We start from the raw sequence: 24,927 nt of genomic DNA on the forward strand, positions 1-24,927 counted from the left end.
AAACCTGCATTTTAATATGCCTGGATGCCTGGTGGGCTCCCTTCATTTCTAGCTTTATTTTATTTTTCTTTAAATCTTTCTTAATTGGACTTTGCGCAGTGTAGCTTGGATCCAGGATCTACTTTCCATATACAGAAGGACTGTGCTTACTGGTTGCCCCCCCCCCCAATGCAATTTACCCATTCAGCAGGAGAAATGGCTTCTTCTGTACAATAAATTGGAATGGTAATGCTGAAGGTAATTATGAGCGCTTGGCTGGAATAGTAATTTATGATTTGATTATTGATCACAGAAAAACACTTGTTTAAACAAAGATTATAAGTAGATCTCAAATTCAGAAGAAGCCATTTGACCCCCCCTCCTTATTATGCCTGGGAATGGAAAAGAAGCAAACACCTCTTACTTTAGTTGTGGCAGATTGGGAGTCACGTTCTCCCTTAAGACTGACATGAAAACAAAAAGAGATGATACTTTTTAATTCTGGATTAGTGTTAAAATATCATTTTTTATGTTTGCAGTATAAGCCATTACTCAAGGGAAACTAAACCATGGCTTGGAGTGAATTCGGTGTCCTCAGTTGGCTCAGAGAGAGTCGGCAATCCCGGAAACTAATCTTATTGATTGTCTTCATTGCTCTGCTCTTGGACAACATGCTGCTTACTGTAGTTGGTATGTAGATTTCCTCCCAATCCTACATCGTATTTATTTATTTGACAACTATTCAAGCATACAGGCTAAAATGGGTTGTATTTCTCTGAAAGTGCAACTGATTTTCTTATAAAGAAAGGCAATCATTTGGGATATATTCCCCAAACCATTTGAAATTTCCTATTACTACAAGTAGTATAGGAGTTTTATTTTTATGTATATTTGCATATACTATTGGATGATGTTTTGGATAAAATGTTATTCATAAGACTTAAACATAACAGTATTTTATTTCTGCAGCAGTTTCCTTCTTTTGTGGTTTTGCAAACCAAAATGATATGGAAGATAAAACTTGAGATGACTGTTTCTTTTTGATAGATTTGCAAAGCCACAGTATTTAGTAATCATAGATTATGAAAGTAGCAACAAATTTAGTTAATGCAGAAGCACAGGTTCTTAACCAACATTGGTTGGGGAGATAAATACTACAGCTACATTATAGTGGGACACTATTTTACTTCAGCAATGTATAATCAGTGCCAGATAGACTTAGGGCATGATTTCGCATGCAATTAACCCATAGTGAAATCCTTTCAAGTTAATATGCTCTTGTTTTTGCAACAGTTGCTTGTCTACTCATAGGAGCAAGTGTTAACCATGAAATAACACAATAATTTTGTTTTGACTCGGCTGTTGAGAGTTAATTGCTAATGGTCATTTGCTCATATAACCAATACTGAGTTTTGCCTTCTGTAATGAGGCTGCAAAAACAGGGGACATATTCACAATACAGTAAAGCTATAAACATGAGAAATGGACGCACAGCAACAACCTTACATTTATATGGCAGATCTGATTATGGCAGTCTAGTACAGCTCCTGTATGTGGATAAAGGTATCTAAACCAGAGTGAATACAACTAGATTATTTTGAAAACTTTTTTTAAAAGTGTGATATAAATAATTTAAATAAATGGAAATAAAAATTTAAAAATAAAGAGTAATTTCTAACATTTAAATTGGATTAGGGTTTTGTTGCTGTTTTAAATCCCATGTTATATTAACCTCTAAAAAATAACGTAGTTTACAATGAAATATCAGTTTGTTGCTAACATGTTAGAAGTCTACATACAATCTCTTAAAACTGAATCCAAGATCCTATATTAAATACATCAGCTAGGTTCAGACATAACATGAAACCATGCCTTTCGTAACCATAGTTAAGAATCCACACTATAGTTTGAACTTCCAGATGTATAAGAGGCAAATCATAAGTTACAGCTCTTTTTAGCTTTAGTTCCTCATCTGCTCAGAACTAGGCTTCATACTGTGTCTAGGATGCAGCAGCCTCATGAGGTGGACTAAAGAACCTAACTGTGGTTTGTCAGTGGTCTGTAATTTCATACAAACAAATCAGTGACCACATTCACACATCATGCTAAACCATGCCTTCATTTCATTCATTTATTACATTTCTATACTGTCCAATAGCCAAAGCTCTCTAAGCCATTTACAAAGATCAAAAACCTTAAAAATACAATACTACACATAATATAAAATGATTTACAGATAAACAGTCAATACACACACGCATATATATATATATATAACAATTTTAACAATCAATAAAAAATCCTAGGATCCGATTAAAAGCCCTATCATATGCTGTCAAATGCCTGAGAGTAGAGGAAAGTCTTAACCTAATGCCAAAAAGATAACAATGTTGGCGCTAGGCAGGCCTCATTGGGGTGATTGCATGAGCCTGAATGAGTCTTGGGTTCAAACACTCCACCATTCTTCTCCCATGCAGCTGAGAGAAAGAGTTTGGAAGCTTTTGCTTTCCCTTAACTGCTGTTTGTTGTGTTATCTTGTGCATCAAACTGGGCTTAACATTAACTATGATTAGTTTCAAACAACTAAATTTGAAATTGTGGTTTCTGAAGCTGGTTTGTTTAAATTAACTATAATTAGTCTTAAGCATAGTTCTTAGTTTCGAAAACAAGGGAAGCTGTGGATAAGGGAAAAGAGAAAGCAGAAACTTCTAGACTTGGCTTGGGCATGTGGGAGGAGGAGAGATGAGGTGGGAGTGCAAGAGCCCATGCTTTGCTGCTGTTTGTGCACATTGCACTAAACCAAGGATTAACAATATTGTGGTTAATCAGGCCTGTTGAGCTTCCTTGGTTTCCTCCAGGGGTGGAGCTTCCCACCAAGGAATCTGCTGGCAGAAAAGGTATGTGGCTTCACTTGGGAATGATTTCACTCAGGCCTGGATTGGACAGTTTGGAGTTATGCCCTATCCATATAAAGTAATGGGCTGCTCCTGGCTTGTACAACCAGAGGTGAAATGCTCCTTTGTAAAATAAATGTTCTATTTAGACATAAACCTGTATGTATTAATCATTAGAACTAGCAATCCATATGCATGCTCATTCGGAAAACATGTGCAAAAGATAATTGGAAACTTATTTTAATGCAGGCTTTTAAACCAGCCGTCTTTGGGGGTATGTGATTTAAGTCCACTCTAATCTAAACTATTTCTTCGCCTCAGTAACATCCTTGAGTAGCTGAGCAGCAGAGCTTTTCTGAGTGGTGAATGGGCTATTAAAATCAGGACTTATTCCAATTATGATGGAACCGGCAGAGGCTTGCTGTGATAAATTTACAAGGCATTTTGAGGATATAGTCACTCATGTTCACCTTGAACTTGATGCCATTCTTGATACAGCTCCTGATACAATTTCAGTTGATGTGGCCTGAGGATGTGAATGACCACCTTGTCCATCTTGGCTATTGTTAGCTGGAAGGGATCCAAGACAATGCCTCTTGAAGAGAGGGGGTGATCCCAGCTGCCTTGAATAAGGTGGTTGTGCAGGCTTTAATGACTTTGTATCCATGAGATTTTGATAACTATCGCACAGTTGCTAATATTTTTATTTATTTATTACATTTCAATACTGCCCAATAGCCAAAGATCCCTATTTGGGACAAGGTACTGGGGGAAATGGTGGTGGCTCAATTTCAGGAACTTTTAGATGACATAGATTATCTTGGTCCATTTCAATTTGGATTTAGGCTCAGTTTTGGATCTGAGTGGCTTTGGTCTCCCTAATGGATGACATCTGTCAGAGGAGAGATGGAGCGAGTATGAACGTGTTAATTCTCTTAGATCTCTCAGCAGCTTTTGATACCACTGTAAAGGAGTGAACATCAGATAGACTGTACATATACCAAGTAGCATAGAAGGGGTTAAGTGGTTTGGGTAGTTTTAGCATAGCATTTTTAAAATACAGAAGAACAGTACATATGATGGAAAATGATGATAATCTTATATACGTAAGCAGACTTTGGGTGTCTCAGAGCTCTCCACAGTAGCAAATAGGATTGCTCTGCTACAAAATTAAATTTGAAATCCATATATTATGGAGTTGATGCTCTTCTGTGTTCTTGTATCTCTCTCACCAGCACATTCACACAGCAGTGACAACATAGATTTCATTGTGCTGGCATGTCACACTTATAATTGATGTCATTGAAGAGATTTGCTAAAACAGGTTGTTCCGAGCTTCTCTACATGAGCAATTATTGCATGCTTGATTGGCCATTCATGGAAGTTTGCGGGTCCTTCACATGATCATAGAATCATAGAATAGTAGAGTTGGAAGGGGCCTATAAGGCCATCGAGTCCAACCCCCTGCTCAATGCAGAAATCCACCCTAAAGCATACCTGGCAGATGGTTGTCCAGCTGCCTCTTGAATGCCTCTAGTGTGGGAGAGACCACAACCTCCCTAGGTAACTGGTTCCATTGTCGTACTGCTCTAACAGTCAGGAAGTTTTTCCTGATGTCTAGCCGGAATCTGACTTCCTGTAACTTCAGCCCGTTATTCCATGTCCTGCACTCTGGGATGATCAAGAAGAGATCCTGATGCTGTTACCCTCCAGGATGTCTCCTGCACTTTACCTTGGTAATCTCACTTTTTTAAAAAATATGAAGATAATGCAGTATTTAAAATAATCGCGGATGTCCGCAATGTGTAAAGCTGGCATAGCACTATAATTCCACAACTATTTATTTATTTGAAACATTTCTTGGGCTCCTTTCATGGCAGAAGCCCTCCTAAGGCGGCTTACAGCAATAAAATACATAAAAAGTTAAAATATTAAAAGCAATAAAAACGTAAACACAATAAATAGCAATAAAAATCAGCAACAATGGATGCTACTAGATGGTGCTATTTCATTGAACGTAATAGCATTGCAAGAGGTGAAGTTTGTAATTCAAAATCACCTGGACGCTGTCTTTTTTTTTTTTTTATTAAATTTTTATTCATTTTCAACACTATATAAACATAGATAAACATTACCAAAATATAACTGAAACAAAACACAATAAGAAAAAAAAAACATCAAATATCTGCTGCATACATATTGAATGATTGTTGAGTACAAATATCAAAAACTATTACATATACCTTATCATACTACAACATCTTCGTTCTTAACATAAAAGTGCACCCCCCACCTCGGGATCATTCTTGAGTCCAAAATCTAATCGTTTCTTCTGCTGGTGGTTTCCCACTTCCCTTAGTAAACACAAACACTAGGAACTGTTTCCAAATTCGTTCGAACTCATTTATTTTAGTTACGCCTTTTCTCCACTTAATATTACATGTCAGTTTATCATTAATGGCTATGTCCCATACTTCTTTGTACCATTCCTCAATAGAATATTCCCCTTGGACCTTCCAGTTCCTAGCTACCATCAGTCGTGCTGCAACCAACAAATTCGATATCAGCTCTATAGTTCCTTTTCCACACTTTATATCTTCAAATAGTGACAGCAATGCTATTTTTGGTGTTTGTTCTATTTTCATTCCCACTATTTCTTCAATTTCTGAGAACACCATCTTCCATAATCTTTGTACATATTTGCATTGCCACCACATATGTAAATACGTTCCTTTTTCCCCACAACCTCTCCAACAATTTGCTGAATGTTGATCACTTATCTTATTCAATCTAACCGGGGTTAGGTACCACCTCCATAGGATTTTAAAATAATTCTCCTTTATTCTTACTGATAAACTTCTCAACACTCTTTGTTTCCATAGTCCCTCCCAGCTCTGTCGCCCTATTTGTATCTTCAAATCTGATTCCCAAACCATTTTCTCTGTATTCTCTCTAAACTCCTTCTCTAACAATATTTTATATATTTCACTCATTAATCCTTTTGAAACTATACTCCCTCCTTTCCCTTCCTCCTTACTTACTACTAATTCTTCAAACCTCGTCATCTTTCTGCACATTCTATTATCTTTAATCCACTTTTTATTCCATTGCTCTAATTGACCATATTCTAGCCAAGATAGTTTCTTCTCCTTTAACAAATTTTCCATATCCTCTCTTGTTTTAATATCTCTTACCCAATCCTTTAATCTTATTTTATTTTTCTCTTTTAATATTTTACATAATCTACCCTTTAGATCCTCTGGGAAATTCTTTAACATTATTATCGGTGCTAAGGGAGAGTTGCTCGGAAGCAGCTTCCCTTTAAATTTACTCCAAATTTCCCATTGAGTCCTCAGGAGTGGATTATCTATACTTCCAACCCACTTTCTTCCTCCGTCTTTAAAAAAAACATTCTCCAAATTCATCTCTACCTTATTTATGGTTTTTTCTTCCATCCAATATAAATCTCCTACTCCCATAATTGCTTCTACAACATGTCTTAATCTATTTGCTACGTAGTATAATTTTATGTTTGGGAGACCCATTCCCCCCTTTTTTTGGCTTAGGTACCAATTATTTTTATTCACTCTTGCTCTCTTTTCTCCATTACAATATTTATTAATAATATTTTGCCAACTTTTTATCTCGGTTTCTGATATTTTTATAGGTAACATTCTAAATACAAAATTAATTTTAGCTAATATCTTCATTTTTATTAAGGCTATTCTTCCGAACCAAGATAAATTTAATCTTTTATATTTCTCCAATTTCTCTAATACCTCTTTCTTTAACCTCGTTAAATTTTCCTTTTCAAGATTCTCTAAATTTTTTGTAATTTTAATTCCCAAATATTTAATCTCATTCTTAACTTTCAATTCCATTCCCTTAAATTCCCAATCCTTTTCTTCCTTCTTGGTATAGTTAAACAACATCATCTCTGATTTAGACCAATTTATTTTTAACCCTGTAATTTCCTCAAATTCCCTCAACTGATATTTAATTCTTTCTAATTTTCTTAATGGATTCTTAATGGTCAATAAAGTGTCATCCGCAAACATGTTTAACTTTATTTCCCTTACCTCTCCAATTCCTTCTAACTCTTCATCCTCCCTTAGTGCCTTCGCCAAAACTTCCATAACCATTACAAACAGGACCGGCGAGAGCGGACATCCTTGTCTTGTTCCTCTGGCTAGTCGTATCTTTTCAGTAAGTCCGTCATTTACCACCACTACCGCTGTATTTTGGGAATATAGCTGTTCTATTACATTTTTAAATTTATTTCCAAATCCCAATTTATCTATAATACTCTTTAGTGCCTGCCAGCTCACACAATCAAAAGCTTTAAAAATATCTAATGCCATAATACCTGCCTTAATATTTGCTTTTTTTATTACATTTATTACATTTAAAACTCTACCCACTAAATTATGCATATGCCTTCCTACCACAAACCCACATTGATCTGCTCCTATATATTCTGCCAAAAATTTATTTAGCCGTTTGGCCATAATAGATGTAAAAATTTTAGCATCCTGATTTATTAAAGAAATAGGTCTATAAGAATCGGGATTAGTCAAATCTTTATCTGGTTTTGGGATCAGAATTATCACTGAATGTTCCCATGATTCAGGTATCTTCTCTCCTGATAATATCCTATTATAAAGTTCCATTAATTTTGGAACTAAACAGTCTTTGAAGACCTTATAATATTCTGGACCCAAACCATCTGCTCCCGGTGATTTACCAACTTTTAACTTATCAATAACCTCTTCAACTTCTCTTTGAGTTATTACTGACTCCATTAACTCCTTATATTCTAATTTTATTCCCTTCTTTATAAACCTTCCAATATACTCCTCCACCTTTTCTTGTTGAATTTCTTTACCCTTATACAATTCCTGATAGAATTCCTGAAAATTTTTTATTTTAGCTTTCATTGCATGACAATAATTCCCTCGGCTATCTTTCAACGTTTCTATCCCATTCCTCCCTTTTTCTTTTTGTGTGAGCTTGGCAAGCAACCTCGAGTTCTTATCACTGTTTTCAAAATATTCCCTTTTCATATACATTAAATTCTTTTGAATCTCTTCTATATTTAAATTTTCTAATTGTTTCTTCTTAGCTTGTATTTCCACTAATTTATATTTATCTTTAACTCGCCAATATCTTTCCTCCAAGTTTTTAATTTCTATCTCTAACTTTTCCTGTTCTGCACGTTGTTGTCTTTTTAAACTACATGTTTCTCTAATACAGATTCCTCTTGCTACAGCCTTCATGGTGTCCCAAATGACTGACCCAGCTGTTCCTCCTTTTTCATTAATTTCCCATGACTCCGACAGTTCCTTCCGAATTTTATCTACTATTTTATGATATTTCAATATCTTTGTATTCAGCTTCCATCTATATGCCTCTTTATAATCTTTCTTAACTGTAAATTCTAGACTTAACAAGGCATGATCAGTTACTTTTATTACCCCCATTTCCATTTTACAAATCCTCGTTGCAAAATCTTTTGAAACAAATATATAATCTATCCTGGAGTATGTATGATGAACTGGGGAAAAGTATGAAAATCCAGGCCTATTCCCGTTAAGTAAACGCCACGAATCTAAATAATCATTTTCTTTTACTAATTTATTCAATATAGTCATATTGTTCCTCTTTTCAGCATTAGTGGGATTTGACCTGTCCCGTTTATTATCCATAACCATATTAAAATCCCCAGCTAATATAACATACCCCTCCTTAAATTCTTCTATTTCTTTAAACAACTTTATAAAAAACTCTCTATGCCTCTCATTTGGGGCATAAACATTAATCAAAGTATAGACCTTTCCCTCAATTTTACCTTTTAACATAAGATATCTGCCCTTATCATCCTTTTTTACTTCTTCTAATATAAACCCACTTTTTTTTGAAATCAAAGTGGCCACTCCATTTTTTTTCGATGTCCCTAATGACTTTTCATAATAGGCTAACCACTTTAATTTTATCATATTCGAATTCTCGGAGCCTTGGTGTGTCTCTTGGACCATTATAATATCTGATCCCTCTTTATTAAGCATTTGTTCTATTCTCTTCCTTTTCACGACTGCCCCCAAACCTTTAACATTGAGTGTTAATACCTTTATCTTTTTATCCATAATCAACCTTTTGAAATCTCTTCCGATCCCTTGTGCTCAGCAGTTCAAACTTGCTTACATAAAAAAACAAACTCCATACATAAAACCCCCACCCTCCTACCCCAATCCCTCCTCTCCTACCTTCCCCCCCTCCCCACCCCCCCACTCTAATCCCCCCCCATATCCCCGTGAGTCTAGTACTCCAGCCATCTACTTTAAAGGGGGGGGGAGGCAGTGCTGCGCCTGGCCGGCAGGTTTCTATATTAGCATTTCTATTTGCAATTATCTCCAAACATAATTAACAATTCCCTTACTCTCCAGATGTCCCAGCCTCATTCCCTCCCCCACCCACTCCAGCCCCATTTGCTTCCCCATCCAGACCCAGCCTCTTCAGCAATTCTTTACCTTGATCCAATGAGGTTACTCTGTGTTCCCTCCTCCCATATGTAAATCTTAAGAAAACCGGGTAACCCCATGCGTATGGAATTTTGTTCTGCATTAACATTCCAGTTATTGGTTTAATACTCCGTCTCCAATTTAATGTATGTTGAGAAAGATCATTATAAATTTGCACTGCTTTGCCTTTATATTGTAACTGGGTCAAAGATCTCAATTCTTTCATGATTTGCTCTTTTTTATAATAGTTACCAAATTTCACCAAAATATCTCTAGTCCCTTTGTAGTTTTGCCCCCCCACGCGGTGGACTCGGTCCAGATCCGATCCATCTATTGGTATGTCAGGCATCAGCTCTTTGAACCAGTTCAGAATGATTTCTCTAAGATCTTCTCCTTGTATCTGCTTCAGCTGCTTTATTCGAATCGAAGATCTACGAGATTGGTCTTCCAAGGCGATCAGACGTAATTCCCATTCCTTAAATTGAATATTTGTTGATTTTTCAAAGGCCTCTTGCTTCTTCTGGTCCAATTCCGCTTTTGCCTCTATCTCTTTGATCTTATCCGAGTTTTCTGCGGTCTTATCCGAAAGAACACGCATTTGTTGTCTAAATTCATTCATTTGCAGATCCATTTTTTTAAAAATGATGATATTATTCTCTACAATAACTGCCTTAATTTCTGCTAGGGAGGGAAAGTTGCTGTCCATTGCTTTTCCCCCTTCAGCCATATTCTTTTCTTTATTTGGTACTGTATCCAAAGAAACTGGGTCTATAACTTCGTCTTCCTGGTCTGTTCCAGGGGCTGTATCTTCCAGGTGGGAGAGGTGGGTTAAATTATGATTTGAAGGTTTCTTTTTTTGTATATTCAACTTTTCCCACTTCTTAATCTTTTTTTTAATGTTGGACATAGGACCCTTCTGAGTAGGGCATAAATCTTAGAGCCCCCACTTCCTTAGCAACTTTTACTGGCTTCTCTTCTATGTGCCAAACACACCACCTTCTTCCCGAGGGGGAGGAAATATATTCAGTTCACAACAGCATTCACTAGAGGGGATCAGATCCAATCATTCACAGTTTCTCAAAATCCCACATCTCCCTCATAGAATGCTGTTTCTTCCCCTTCACCCCCCCCTTCTCGGCACACCGCAAACAGCTTCCACTTTCCACTTTACAAAGATTACAGCAAACAACTTCAAAGCCAGTATTTCAATCTTTCCAACTTAAGATAAAGGATGAGAAGTGAGGATCGCTGTAAATCAGATCAACGTCTAACAAGCATAAGTTCTTTCTTTTCAAACTGCGACATCAATCATGTTACTTTCGGTTTCGCCTCTGCAGTTTATAAAGACATTCCGTCAAGCTCACCTCATCCCATCGGCTCTTCTCAACACTTTCCAGCTCCGATAGCTTTTATAATCATTTCCTGTCGTTTGCTCAAAGATTTATGCCCATTAGAAAATAGATAATTGCTTTTTCCGGCAACGCCGCTCAGAGCCTCAGAAGAAACCTGCCACCGCCATGGCTGCCAAGCTCCGCCCCCCCACCTGGACGCTGTCTGAAGAAGCCTGTAATAAATGCAGAAAGACTCCAGAAGAAGAAAGTCCGATAACTATTCTGTTTTTTCCTCTTAATGTAGAGACACCCTTTGTCTCATATTTTAGTGAAACATATATATTTTTTCTAAACAAAAAGCTAGCTTTGTCTTCACTATCCAGGGACTGCCACTTCAGAAGAGAGAGCTTTGGCTACTGGGTGGTTTAGAAATGTAATACATCTCTACCTATAAAGCTGAAAGTATGTGTGAGGGATGTATGTCCATAAATGTTTACTTCCAGATGAGTTAGAAAATTGAAATTTGGCACACTGATGCAATGTACCAGAAAAATAAAAAAAATGAAAAGTTGGGTTTTAAGTGTTTTTTTTAACATTTAATAAACCTACGTTTACACCTACAACTCCCAGCATTCCTTGGGCAGGAGGCCAGACTTTGGCAGCCATTGTAAGTGTGTGGGTCTGTGGCTGTTGCATGCCTTTCACAACCCAGACTCCTAAGGTTGGTCTTGAGTAGTCAACCCAATTCCACATAAAAGAAAACAACCCAAATAAATGGGCTGCATGCATTTGCAGTGCCTCCTTCCAACCGGTGTGCCTGCTTTTAAAATCATAGCTAGATACAACAGTGTGACACCGAGGCCGAACTCTGAACATGCTTGAAGGGATCCCATCCTGATACCGCTATTTTCTCATAATCTGGGGGAAGTGTGTGTGGGGGCTTCACTCTGAAGAGGGAGGGGGAAAAGGGAGGCACAGACCCAGCAAAGAGAGGGAAGTGCCTGGGCTAGCCCCGTCACTTCAGTACAGGCTCCTGATGGAGCACTTGGTGGGCAAGAAGCGCGGGCTGATGCAATCCCAGCAGGATTTAGCTGAGCTGGGTGCATCCACTGACAGCTGCTTACCTCCCCTCCTCAGCGATGCTACTCCTCGACGCTCTATCAAAGAGCAGCATCAGTAACAAGAAGATGTCTCAGAGGATGCAGGCACCTGCGGGCCACCAAAGGCATGCTGGGAAGTGTAGTACTGGCATGTAGAGTTGCTGATTTTAAATAAAGCATGGGTTAGCAAACCAGGTCACTATCTCTCAGTCCTAACTCAGCCCCCACTTTCGTGACCTCTTGCTAACTGTCTTTATTCTCCTTCTACCTGACTTTCTCCAACTGCCACTCACCCCGCCCAGCATTCCATTCTAGCCCCAGCTATCAGTCACTCCTCCATTTATACTTCTGTTACAATGGTATATAGTCAGGCTTTTACATACAAAAATTATAAACTTTATTTAGTAATTCCTGCATCTGTCTTGGGATGTTGTGGTTTAGTTATGACAAGGAAAAAAATGCAACATAAAAAATCTCATCAAGTTAAAAGGCCTTGGGGAAAAAAATCATTTGGCACTTAAAAGCCATTAATGCGGTCACTAGGCAAGCCTGCTGGGGAAAAGAAATCCACAAGCAGGGAGCCACAACTAAGAAGGCCCGCTCTCCAGCTGTATACCATCACACCTTAGATGTGTTCAAAGATGAACATGTTATTCAGAGACCAAGGCTTACGCCTACAACTCCTTGCAGGATTGTGAGGGTGAGAGAGGTAAAAAAAGATACGAATTTAATTTGTTTAAAAGTTAACCCACTGGCCTAGCACCGGCCTACTACTTTACGATGATTACCTCACAGAAATATTTTTAGGGCCCCCGAGAAATGCTGGGTATATCAGCAAGTAAATGAATAAAAATAGTGAAATAATCTGGAATGGGATTGGCTTTGAAAAATGACTTTCCAAATGATTTTAATCCTTGAAAGTTAGCATCAGTTTCCACTTGCCTCTCTCCATTATCCAGCTTTCCTAGCTACCTCAGTGCTTTGCATCTTTTTCTATGCAGTCCGTCCCACTTAAAAGCACCAAGTATCTATTCAAATAGTTATTTAACTAACACCCATTTTCACTATTACTAAAAAAAATAGCTCTAACAACAGCAACTGTATGAGTCAGGCTCTGAGACATTAGTATTCTTCCGTGTTTGATATTATATTCACGTAAAAGTTACCTTTTTATTCTTAAATTGAAAAAATATCGCTTTGTAAATATATTGCCATATCAGTAGTTATTCAGTAATGCACATGCTAAAGGCCTTTCACTTATCTCAGCACAAATGTTTCCTGAATAAATATAATTGTTGTCACAGTAAATAGATTCTGACATTTACAGGACATGATACATGTAAATGACTGTTTATTTTGTCACTAATAATCCCTGATAAGCATACTGTCTCACCTACTTTTATTATTTTAAAAGTTCTCATTCCTTCTTTAATTATTAATACAGTTAGAATGCAATTAGGATTTTAATCACATCCAGAATTTTACTTTTACCCTTTCTGCTTCATTGGCTCCTGTTTCACTGACTCCTAAAGTAATAAGGAATGATTTGAACATCAATGTCTGAACTCAAGTGGGTTAATATAAAATACAACAAATTTCCCTTCAGGATCACTGAATTGTATTATAAGCAATATACTTTATTAGCTCACATACCTCAACTTAAATGTCGTTCTGCTGCATATATTTATTACTGTTAGTAAAATAATTACAGCCAGTGTACCTAAATTCTATCAGTTGGATCCAGACTAACTTACTTGCACTTAAGCCCCATTGACATCAATGTGAAATGTTAGCTTTGACTTAAATCTGTTGATTTCAGTGGATACTAAGTGAAATTATATTAGTCTGGATCAGAGTCTAAATGTATAACCTTTATTTTTCTCTTTCAAACACTGAGTAAAACATTTTTAGAAGGAACATATTGGAAAAAAGACTTGCAGAAGGTAAATATACTGTTGATAGATGCTGATGGCAAGCTGTTGAGTTTTATCACAGTTCTTACATTGTACTGCAGACAAGAGGAATTAAGACAGAAAACACGAACATTACTCCTCAGCATAAAAAAAACTTACTTGTATTTTATTCTCCACTTTTGCTATATCAGTGTTTCCTTTGCCAGAGTAAATGAAACATAAGGCAGATAAAGTGGGAATTCCTTCGACCAGATTATGAAGGGGTGGTAATGCCCCTTGATGGTGGAAGTGGCTGGACTCTAGAATGCCCTCCTCAAAGAGAATGGACTAGCACTAATGTTGTATTCTTTTAGTTACACAATTAAAATGTTTTTATGTGCTGGGACATTTTATTTTGTTTACAGCTTAACATTTCTTTGGTTTTTAGCTGTTTGAGTTGCTGTTTTATTCCTGTTTTATTCCAAAAAGCTTGGTGCTTATTGTATTTTATATTGTCTTGTTGATGCTTCTTTTATCTTTGTACACCATTGTGGAACCCACTTTTGTTTATGAAGGCTAATCTACACATTTTTAAGAAAAATAAATAAAGGGATGCATGTTATTTTAATTCTTGGCTTTAAATGAGGAAGTATTTTTTCTTTTCTATTCAAAGTACCATTGGGCTTCTCTGGTATGGAGAAATCGACTTAGGCATGGCTTCTGCTCTCAATTTTCCAAAGATGTGTACATTCCCAAGCTTTCTCCTTATAGGAATGCATAGTAATTCTTGGGTTCCCAGGGTCACAGTACATCTCTGCCTACTCAGGGTCTTTTCATTGTCCACTATATCCTAGCAGTGTTTAAGGTATAGAAAATGAAATGGTGAGGCTCAAGTCTATCTGGATGTCCATCCCCCAATACCTAATGTATGTCAGGACTCTATTTGCTTGGTAGTGAGGGAAATTGGTCGGGAACTGTTTAATTTATTTTTCATACATATTTAGAGGTAGTCAGCCTGGTGCCCTTCAGATGTTTTGGACTCCATCTCCCCATAATCCCCAGCCAGTATGGCTAATGGTCAGAGATTATGGGAGTTGTAGCTCCAAACACCTGGAGGGCATCAGGCTGCAATGAAAACAGATGCTGAGCCGAATTCTGATGAGATCTGCTACAAGTTGTCCAGTGCACATGGAAGAGTAAAGAAATTCCCATAATTTTAGAACTGGGCAAGATGGATTTTTTCTTTCTCTCCAGTACCTATGTTCTTCCAGACAAGATAGGAGGATAACAAAGATGATTGTACCCCTGTTTGCTTAGGACATCCTACATATACATTGCAAGCAGCCCAATTTAGGATACAAATGTGAATTAGCTACTCTTTCTTTCTTTCTTTTTTTGACAAAGAATTCTATATAACCTGAAAACTAGCATAATCTTTATTCATATATTTTGGTCCAGTAAAGGTATAACCTTGTGTTTATTTTTGATGTTTTGATGATGGCATTTGTATGTCCCCCTCCCCACCCCCTATGATACTTGTTCTGCTTTCTTTTTCAGTGCCAATTATTCCTAGTTATCTGTACAGCATCAGACACCCCCAAAATGCAACAGAAATACAAACCATGAGACCAGAGACACCTTCATTAAGCCTAAACAGTTTTCAAAGTATTTTCTCCTATTATGACAACTCCACAATGGTTACTGGAAATCGCTCTGAAGGGACAAGGCCAAGAGATTTTTATCATACTCAGACAGAGCAAATGGTGGTAAATATGACTAAGATGACGTCATCATCATCATCATCATCATCATCATCATCATCTGACTGCCCAAAGGAAGACAAAGACCTGCTTAATGAAAATGTACAAGTTGGTTTGCTGTTTGCTTCCAAAGCCACTGTGCAGCTCCTCACTAACCCTTTTATAGGACCAATGACAAATAGGTAGGCTTTTTTTCTTATGTACTAAAGTGGCATTTAATACTAATATGTATGTGTGTGTGTGTATGTGCATTTCAAGCAGATTTTCTCTTTTATGCTTGTTGCATGTATATTCTTATTGAACTTTTAGAATGATTTTACTAATATATGCATTTGAATAGTGAATCTACAATATTTTGTAAGTAGCAGGAACTTCTATAAAGTAGCTCTTATTTTAAATAATTTTCAGTTTTTTTCCTTCTCTGCTCCCTGAATAGCACCTATTGGTAGAAATATTAATAGGAAAAGTGAACTTCTTTTGAGCCAGCTGAAGCATTAGAGTATGTGAAATAGAAATGAAATGCATGACAGTAGCTACACTAGTAAAACTCTTGCAGATTGATTTTGTCAGAACGCTTCAGTACCAGTTCACACGAATACCAATAGACTCCTAAGATTGGAGAGCCTCTGAATGTAGCTTTGATGCCATTTTACTTGTATCTTTCTGCATCACATGCAAAAATACAACCATCTTGCTCTGTAAAAAGTTTTGGGTTGGTTAATTCAAAACATATTTAAAATGTGAGAATGTGAGTGAGAGCCATGCACATCTTTCTAGCTATGCCTCCAAGTTCATTTGTTTTAAAGATTTATAAAACCCTGTTAAGGGAATAATCTTTTCAAGATGGTTTGTTTCAGCAGACATTGTCTTCAGGATAGGAGATGGAATCTACATGACAGATAGGGACGTCTGTTGCTAGGAAATATAGTTCTTTTTTGGCTCAATGGAATTGCAGCATGTACAACTCACTTTGCATCTGTGAGACGAGTTGTGGGCTGTTCCCTGAATTCCAGGAACTTTTTTGCGCATTTGGCAGGGGTGTAGGGAGGTTCTGCAGTTTGCGCAAATTCAGATGTAATTTGTGCCAATTGCTCACAAATGTCCCAGAAAATCCATGAACTGGCTCGACTCACTGCACAGTCATTTGGAACCAAAACAAAGTCCGGGGGCTTGGGTGGCGTAGTAAAATTCATCAAACAACACCCCACCCCCATCCCCCAAATGAATTTCTCTAACATCCCTAATCACAGAACATGGAGTGGCCAAGCCAGGAGCAAAAATAGCTGCAGATTGTGTAGACCGTCTTAGGTTGATTCAGTTGACAAGGTAAATTGTAACTGGCTTCATCTGAAAAGAAAACAAGTCAAGCAGGCTGATCTTAACCTGCTGCACTGGTGCGCCACCACACGAGCATCATAGCATAGTAAGATAATCACAGTCCTATATTTTCCCAGCATCAATCAAAAGCACATGCAAAAAAGCAGTAGTAACAAAAACAAATGTAGCAATAGTGACACCTACTCCCACGGAATCCTGGGAAGTGTCCCACCTACCAATCATGATAATGCTTGCTGGAGACAATCCTATTACCCATGCATGAAAAGCAGCAATCAACACACAGCAATTGCCGGAATGCTATTGTATAGATCCTAACTTGCCCATGAACATAATTTGAGAATAGGAGCACTCTTTAAACTATTAATACTTGATAATGTGTTCTACTCATTACTCACTGAGTTACATTATGAATTGTGTGATCCTCATTGTTGTAAATTAGTTTTACTGGGTTTATTAATACTATTGACATCGGCAACCCTACAATGGAATAAATTCTGGATCTGTGGCTTATTTTAAATGTTGTTATATTAAACAGATAAAAAGGTTGTTTTAGATGCATTAAAATGATGGTATAATGAAGCAAGATTATGTTTGCAACACATTTAGAACATTCATAAGTGCTGTTTAAATGCTAAGTATTGTTTTGTATTCAGCATTAACAAAATGTATAGATTTAAAAACAAACATGTCATTAGTTTTTGTTTAGGCTAAAAGCCTGATCCTCAGAACGTAGGAGGTTTGGCTCACCATATATGTATGTTGTGAAATTGCCTGACATGTAGACAGAATACTTGAGAGAACCTCATATCTAGTCTATGTAGGTGTTTTAGAAGCAGATCCATGTTTAATCTGAATATGTGTGCTGGGAGCTAGATGGGCAGAGAAAGGGAGTATTTGACTGAAGTTGCTTTAAATTGCCTAAACTTCCAACATTCATTTTTTAAATATTTATAAGGTTTTGTTTATTACATTATTTTGTTTATTAACATGTTGTTGTTATATGTATATGTTTACATGTCACCATCCTCAAGCCTTCTGAATAGGTTAGGTTAAACATCTATATTTAAAAAAGTTTATGAAAAACAAATGGTAAAGCAATTTGCATATTACATGAATGAGCTAGCCAGATTTCAGCATCTGTAAGTCCTATTGATGTCGATGAAAGCATGTTTGTGTAAATCTCTCCCTCTTTGAAATTTTAAAAGTGCTTAACTTTGGCTAGATCATGCAGGTTACTAGATATTAGTAAAAATATTAGCAAACTGCATCTGGTGCAACTATAATGAAATAAACAAATTTGTCACATGAGTAGCATTAGATCCTGACTTGTAGCAGGTGCTTTCTTCTTTGTCATTTTATTTGACTGCAACAGAACATCAATGGTTTACGCCATGATGTGATCTTGTTAATGAGCATTCTCATTACTAGAGAGTTTGTAGTCCTGGATCATTCTTGTCATGCAGTCTTAGCACTTTATACATATTATCGCAGACAACCGGTAAGTCATTTTCCTGAAGTAAGGAAACTACTTCTTCCATACTTTTTAAAGCTAGATATAGACCTTTTAAACATGGCAGATTCTGGGCTGATCCACATTTTCTATCGGTTAGTGAGGAAGTAAACATTTGAACCAGGCAACTATGATGAGAAATGTATTGGTCCAAAACCTCCAATATGCCAGAAAAATCAGTGACTTGCGTTGGAACTATCCATTACCCCAACATAGGGTTGCTGCTGAGAATGCATCTAAACATCCATTTCTGCCTCTTTTGGCCCATAATGGGGGATGTGTAGGACCCAGTTAATGCTTTGGGAACAGTTGGGTCTGGAGGAGAAACAACTGGGAGGCACATGTAAATTGCCCTTAACTTTCTAAAGGAAGAGCATTTGGGGCTTTCTAAAGGAAGAAATAATTATTTTAAAGCTTTTAAAAATAAAGGAAAGCACAAATAACAAACCAAAATATTGTGTTGGTTTTGTTTTCCAGGATAGGCTACCAGATTCCTATGTTTGCTGGCTTCTGCATCATGTTTGTTTCAACAATTAGTAAGTGCTGTTTTCATCTGCCTACATCTCCAAGTGCTGCAGTAGGGAGGGAGGGGCAGAAAGGAAGCAAGCTTTTATATTGCAGTACCTGCCAATCTTGGAGCAATTCGATATCCTATTGCTCTGGGGGTGCTTGAAACTATGAATAGAGAAATTGAACCAGTAGTTAGAAAAAAATCTTTTATATAACTTAGTTGTTCCATAACAATGTAGTATTTTTCTGTTTTTATTGCTTTAATTTTTAAATAATTATTTATTTTTGTGTACTTGTAATTGTTTATTGAGTATTTTAATAGTGATTTTAAATATTTTAGCATGTAAACCACTTAGAGATGTTGTTACGTCAAATGGTATACAAGTATAATAAATAAACACATAACTAAATAAAGTGATATAGACATGATCCCTCCTTACTTCATTGTTTTGGGCATGATCTCCTTGTCCAGTCCAACCCTTTCAACCAGCAGCACTCTAAGCAGAATGGGTGGAAAAAGTGTGTTCCAATTTCCACCTTACCTTCCTTCACTTGTCAAGCTGCAAGCAGCCATAGACAAATGGGGAGAGGAATACCTCTGGATGCCCCGCTGTCATTCAGCAGAGTGATCCTTCAAATTGTGTCCTTCTTCTATATTGTGATACATATTCACCATGGAAGTTTGAAATTGGCCTGGCTTTTCCTATGCTATTTTCAGCAAAGAATTTCTGCTTAAGAGATCAAACTATATCTTGGTTGGGATATGATGAATGTGTCTTGAAAGGTCTATACAGATGCAGCCTTAATAAAGATGTCCCCAATGCCTACATTTCTGTGTTTTGGGTTACCAGGAGGCTTAAACATAGGGGAAATAGTTCAACACTGATAAATCTACATCGAACAAGAGAAAATAATACAGATAGTACTGAATGTGTGGGGGCAGTCACTGAAAACTATTGGTTAAATTAAATGTGTTTTAATAACAATAAACATGCCTTTAACTTCTAAATTTAGTTAGATGGAATCCAATTTTTTCTTTAAAAGACCTTCCACCTTTTCCACAGTGTTTGCCTTTTCAGAAAGCTATACATTACTGTTTATAGCAAGATCGCTCCAAGGAGTAGGTTCTTCTTGTTCTTCGGTAGCTGGTAAGTACTAACATGTTTACGATACTATAGATTACTAGCTACAAGATCTGTCATTTTGAGCATTAATCATATTCCTGACTGTGTTTTGTCTATTAATTTTTATTATTAAGATTTATGTTCATTAAAATCAAATTTACTTTTAATCAATGTTTATATGATTAGATAGATATCCTCTACAATTTACACAACAACCATGTAAATGCAATGTGATAAATAATAAGGCAGTAGTGCGACCATTCCTGAATGAGTGCACTCTGGACCCAATGGTATATTTGACAACTGCTACCCAGTTGCAAAAGTTCCTTTTTTAGGGAAGGTACTAGAGAGGGTTGTAGTGGAACAACTGCATGCACTTTTGGAGGATACTGATTATCTAAATTCATTCCAGTCTGGGTTTTGACTTAGTGGAACTGAATCAGCCTTGGTTGCTCTGATGGATGACCTTTATTGACAGAGGGAGTGCAACCCTATTCATTCTGCTCTATCTCTCATCTGTTTTTGATACTTTTGACCATGGTGTCCTCCTGAATTGACTCCATAGTATAGCACTGTAGGCACTGTGCTACAGTCGTTCCAGTCTTACCTGCGGGGCGATTTCAGAGAAAAACATTGGGTGACCATTCCTTGGCCTCTTGGCAATTGAGCTATTGGGTTCCACAGAGTACTGTCTAGTACCGAGGGTTGTTTAACATCTATATGAAGCTGGTAGGAGTGGTCTTTAGGGGAATTGGAGCCAAGTGGCATCACTGTGACGTATGACTCAAGTGAGACTGTGCAAGTCCTGGGTTGGTGCCTAGCAATAATGGGCTGTAATGAGGGCCAATAAACTGAAACTGATTCTTGGCAAAACAGAAGCCCTGTGGGTGAGTGGTTCCTGGGTATATGCCTATTGCTTGTTCTGAATAGGATTGTATTTCCTCTGAATGATCGGGTTCATAATCTAGGGGTACTCCATCACTGATGCTGGAGGACTTAAGTAGCCGTGGTGGCTCAGAGTACCTTTTGCCAGCTTCAGCAGGTTTACCAGCTATGGTCTCTCCTGGACAGGGATAGCTTGGTCACAGTGGTACAGGCACTAGTAACCTCAAGACTAGATTTCTGCAATGTACTCTGTATGTGGTTGCCCTATAAGTTAGTCCGGATTTGGAACTAGTGCAGAACCCAGCAGCTCAGCTGTTGTTAGGAGCTGCCCGTTTTCAGCATGCAACTCTTTTGCTGAGGAAACTGCACTGGCTGCATATTTGCTAACGGGCCAAGTTTGGGTACTAGCATACAAAACCCTAAACAACTTGGGACCAGGATATCTGAGAATGCTCCTTCTCCCTTACCTGTCCAATCACTGAGTTCATCAGAGAGTGGTTCCATATGCACCTATGAACTCGTTGAAGTCCACCTGGAAAAGAGCCTTCAGTGTGGTGGCTCCCTTTCTATGGCACTCCATGCCTCTGGAGCTCAGGTGGGTGCCAACACTGTATTGTTTCCGGTGCCTCCTGAAAACAATTCTATTCCAGGATGCCTTCCTTGACTGACAAGCCATGGTTTTTATTGACATAGACAGATGTTGCAAATAAATAAAGTGTTTTTCTTGAGAATAATTACAGCATTTTCCTTGGTTTATTAATTATTATTTTTTAAGCCAGTGTCATAGATCAGATGGAATTAATATATGCTGTGCAATGGGGACAGTATTTTACTGCATGTAATCTGGGATTTCTTTCATTTTCATTGGGAAATTCCAGATTGTATCCAGTTGTGTCCTTCTGTCAACAGAATACTCGTTGATCAAGTAGAAGCTTCCATGAGCAGAACAGGGGTTCTTTCCCCTTACAAATCCCACCTTTTGCAGCACCCCCAACTCCCAACCCTCTAAAACAGATTGGGGGGTATGGAGAGGTGCAGAGGGAAGGCAGATTTTTAAAATATTGCTTTCTCCCCTTCTATTCATGGATGCCATTGCTTGATCAAAGACATTTCTGTGAGTGTGGGGGCAGGGGGCAAACACACACAATTGGATTTAAGAAGCTTGCAAAGGTCAGCTTATTCTATGTATGTTAATGTGCTTTCATGTGGTATGGCTGTTAGAATTACTGTGGGCTCATCTACACCTAAGGGTGTAGTGGGAGGGAGGGGGGAGGATCGCAGACTTACCTGCTTCCACGATCCTCCCCCAGCTTCTATATGGCCGTGCAACGTTCTGGAAGGGAAGAGGGGCGTGACAGGCGCCACTTCTTTTTTTAAGAAGAGGAGCCCAGTCTTGTGGCCCTGATCCAGGGAAAAAGACCCTCCACAGTCAACCTCACCATCCCAGGGATGGCGAGATTGCTGCCACCCCCCCCCCCCCCGAAGGACACGTAACCCCCTTGAACAGCTCCATGCCTGTTTTGAAAGCTGGAAGATGCGGGAAGAAGCCAGGATGGGTGTCCACACCCCCTCGGAGCTCAGAATCTTCCCAAGACTGCGGGAAAAATCAGGATAACCAAGGTCTCGGTTATCCCAGGGAAAATCTCGGCCTGTACCTGGTTGCCCCTGGGATCCCCTGTGTGACTTATGGATGCACAGGGATGCTCCTGAGCTGATCCTGGGATAATTGCATGATGGAGACACATGGCCTGTGTAATTTTCTGTTTCATTTCTAAACTGAAAACAAGGCAACTTATTAGCAACTTACCCTTTTTTGTTGTCTTTCTATGCAGGGATGGGTATGCTGGCTAGTGTGTATACTGATGATGAAGAAAGAGGCAATGCAATGGGGATTGCCTTAGGAGGCATGGCTATGGGGGTATTAGGTCAGTATAATAAAATTCACTGGAACAAAATGTGCAGTTTTAGAAAATTTGATGAGCAGCATTTTCATACAATGCTGAAACAATTCCACAATGCTCTTAAAGTGCAATAAATGCATGATTTAATTTTTTTGTATATAGTAATCTGTGTTTCTATATTGATATATTATGGAAATGGCATTCTCTAACTGTCCTTTCAGATTTGTTTTTTCGGCTGCAATCCTAGGCACATTTACCAGAAAGTAAGCACCATTCAATACTGTGGGACTTCCTTCTGAGTAAACATGCATAACATTTCAGTTTTAATTAAGTTATTTGATTCATGGTTGTTCCTCTGTGTTGGTGGTCAAAGAATTCAGTTTTTAACATACAGACACATCATTATCCTCACTTTTGTTTCATAGCTCATTTTAGTGGTATAGATAACATTTATGCTAGTTATTTTAACTTTAAAGGCTTTTGTAAATGCTAAGAGCAATGCTTACCCACACATCTCTGAATTTCCAGTGATAGTGTTTTCTCTCTGTAAAATTCAACAAATGCATGAGATTCCCAATGGCATGTTCAAGCAAACTCTCAAATGCGTCTTGTAGACAACAACCGTATGTCTCAACATTTCTGAAGCAATCTTTCATCAGTTTTTTCACTACCCAAGAAAGTGATACCCTCACTATTTCTGCAACTTTCCCCCTAATGGGATAAAATGTTTATATATAAATAGCAGGATGAATGTTTATATCAATAAAGAACTGCCATTAAAATTATTGATGGTTTTGCCACTGATTTTACTATGATTCAAGTCATCACTGAGAAAATTGACTTTATAAATGATAACTTTTCTCTCTTAGTCGGTCCACCTTTTGGAAGTGTGATGTATGAATTTGTTGGGAAGGCAGCTCCTTTCCTTGTGTTAGCAGCATTAGCTCTTTTTGATGGAGGTAAGTAGAATAAATGTTTATGTTTTGCTTTAATTGATGACTTTCTAATGAACATAATTGAAAAAATATCCCTAACTTGTGGTTCATTTTCCTGCAGCAATACAATTGCTAATTCTACAGCCATCTAGGGTACAACCAGAGGTAAGTATTTCAATAAAACAGTTCTTATTTTTTTAAAAAGAAAAAAAATGCTTATGTTACTCTTTTCCTAACTGTGGGTTTACCTGTTGACAGAGTCAGAAAGGAGCATCATTACTGACACTTTTGAGGGATCCATACATCCTTACTGCTGCAGGTATTTGCAGTTATTACACAGCTGCATTTTTTATTGTGGCCATTTTTGTTCTGTATTGGTAGTCTGTAGTGAAAAGGGAGTAAAAAGTGGCAAACATAGGATGCGTTTTGACAACACAGTAGTCAATGGTGGTTTAACAGACAACTCCATGGTTGATTATGATGCCATGTTTCTCGCCTGCCTAAGGGCCTCTACTTCCCTTGCTCGGCTCCGTCCATTTTCTTCTGCTGCCCCTTACTCCTGGAACGCTCTTCCAGAACATTTGAGAATTACAAGTTCAATCGCAGCTTTTAAAGCTCAACTAAAAACTTTTCTTTTTCCTAAAGCTTTTAAAACTTGATGTTGTGCAGACTTTATACTGTTAGTTTTACCCTACCCGGCACCTGCTTACCCTACCCTGTGCCTGTTTGCATTCTCTTCCCCTCCTTATTGTTTTACTATGATTTTATTAGATTGTAAGCCTATGCGGCAGAGTCTTGCTATTTACTGTTTTACTCTGTACAGCACCAGGTACATTGATGGTGCTATATAAATAAATAAATAAATAATAATAATAATAATAATAATAATAATAATAATAATAATAAACTGCCCAATAGCTTTGGCTATTGGGCAGTATAAAAATGTAATAAATAAATAAACAAACTGTGGTGAGGATTAAGGCTAGCATCGAGCAGATTATTAGTCAATGTTGTGTTTGATTAACACATCCCCTGCTCTGTCCTTTCCGCAGTTCTCAGGTTGGTATCCCATCAGCCATTGCTGCCCTAACTCTCTATCCCAGCAGCCATCACAATCCAGAGTCGTATCACCCAACTCATGAGCTCTTGTCTGAATACGGTTGCAAGATTCAATGCAGCAGTGGTTTTCGTCTCACTTTTTTAGGAGTTTGTCAATGGGAAAATAAGTAATTGTGAACAATTCCAGTGGG

General features: G+C 37.8%; 1 protein-coding gene across 1 annotated transcript in view; it reads left to right on the forward strand.

Moving 5' to 3' along the window:
- The first annotated feature begins 548 nt into the window (after positions 1–548).
- SLC18A2 (solute carrier family 18 member A2) overlaps positions 549–24,927 on the forward strand; it is a 39,138-nt gene continuing 14,759 nt past the window's right edge. The window contains exons 1-8 of the mRNA XM_063132710.1: positions 549–669; positions 15,272–15,656; positions 18,800–18,858; positions 19,897–19,980; positions 22,674–22,766; positions 23,612–23,701; positions 23,799–23,842; positions 23,936–23,996. Of these exons, the coding sequence (XP_062988780.1) occupies positions 549–669; positions 15,272–15,656; positions 18,800–18,858; positions 19,897–19,980; positions 22,674–22,766; positions 23,612–23,701; positions 23,799–23,842; positions 23,936–23,996 (937 nt within the window). The remainder of the gene's footprint in view (positions 670–15,271; positions 15,657–18,799; positions 18,859–19,896; positions 19,981–22,673; positions 22,767–23,611; positions 23,702–23,798; positions 23,843–23,935; positions 23,997–24,927) is intronic.

This window comes from Elgaria multicarinata, chromosome 8 (assembly GCF_023053635.1).
Source record: "Elgaria multicarinata webbii isolate HBS135686 ecotype San Diego chromosome 8, rElgMul1.1.pri, whole genome shotgun sequence".
Classification (NCBI taxonomy): Eukaryota; Metazoa; Chordata; class Lepidosauria; order Squamata; family Anguidae; genus Elgaria; species Elgaria multicarinata.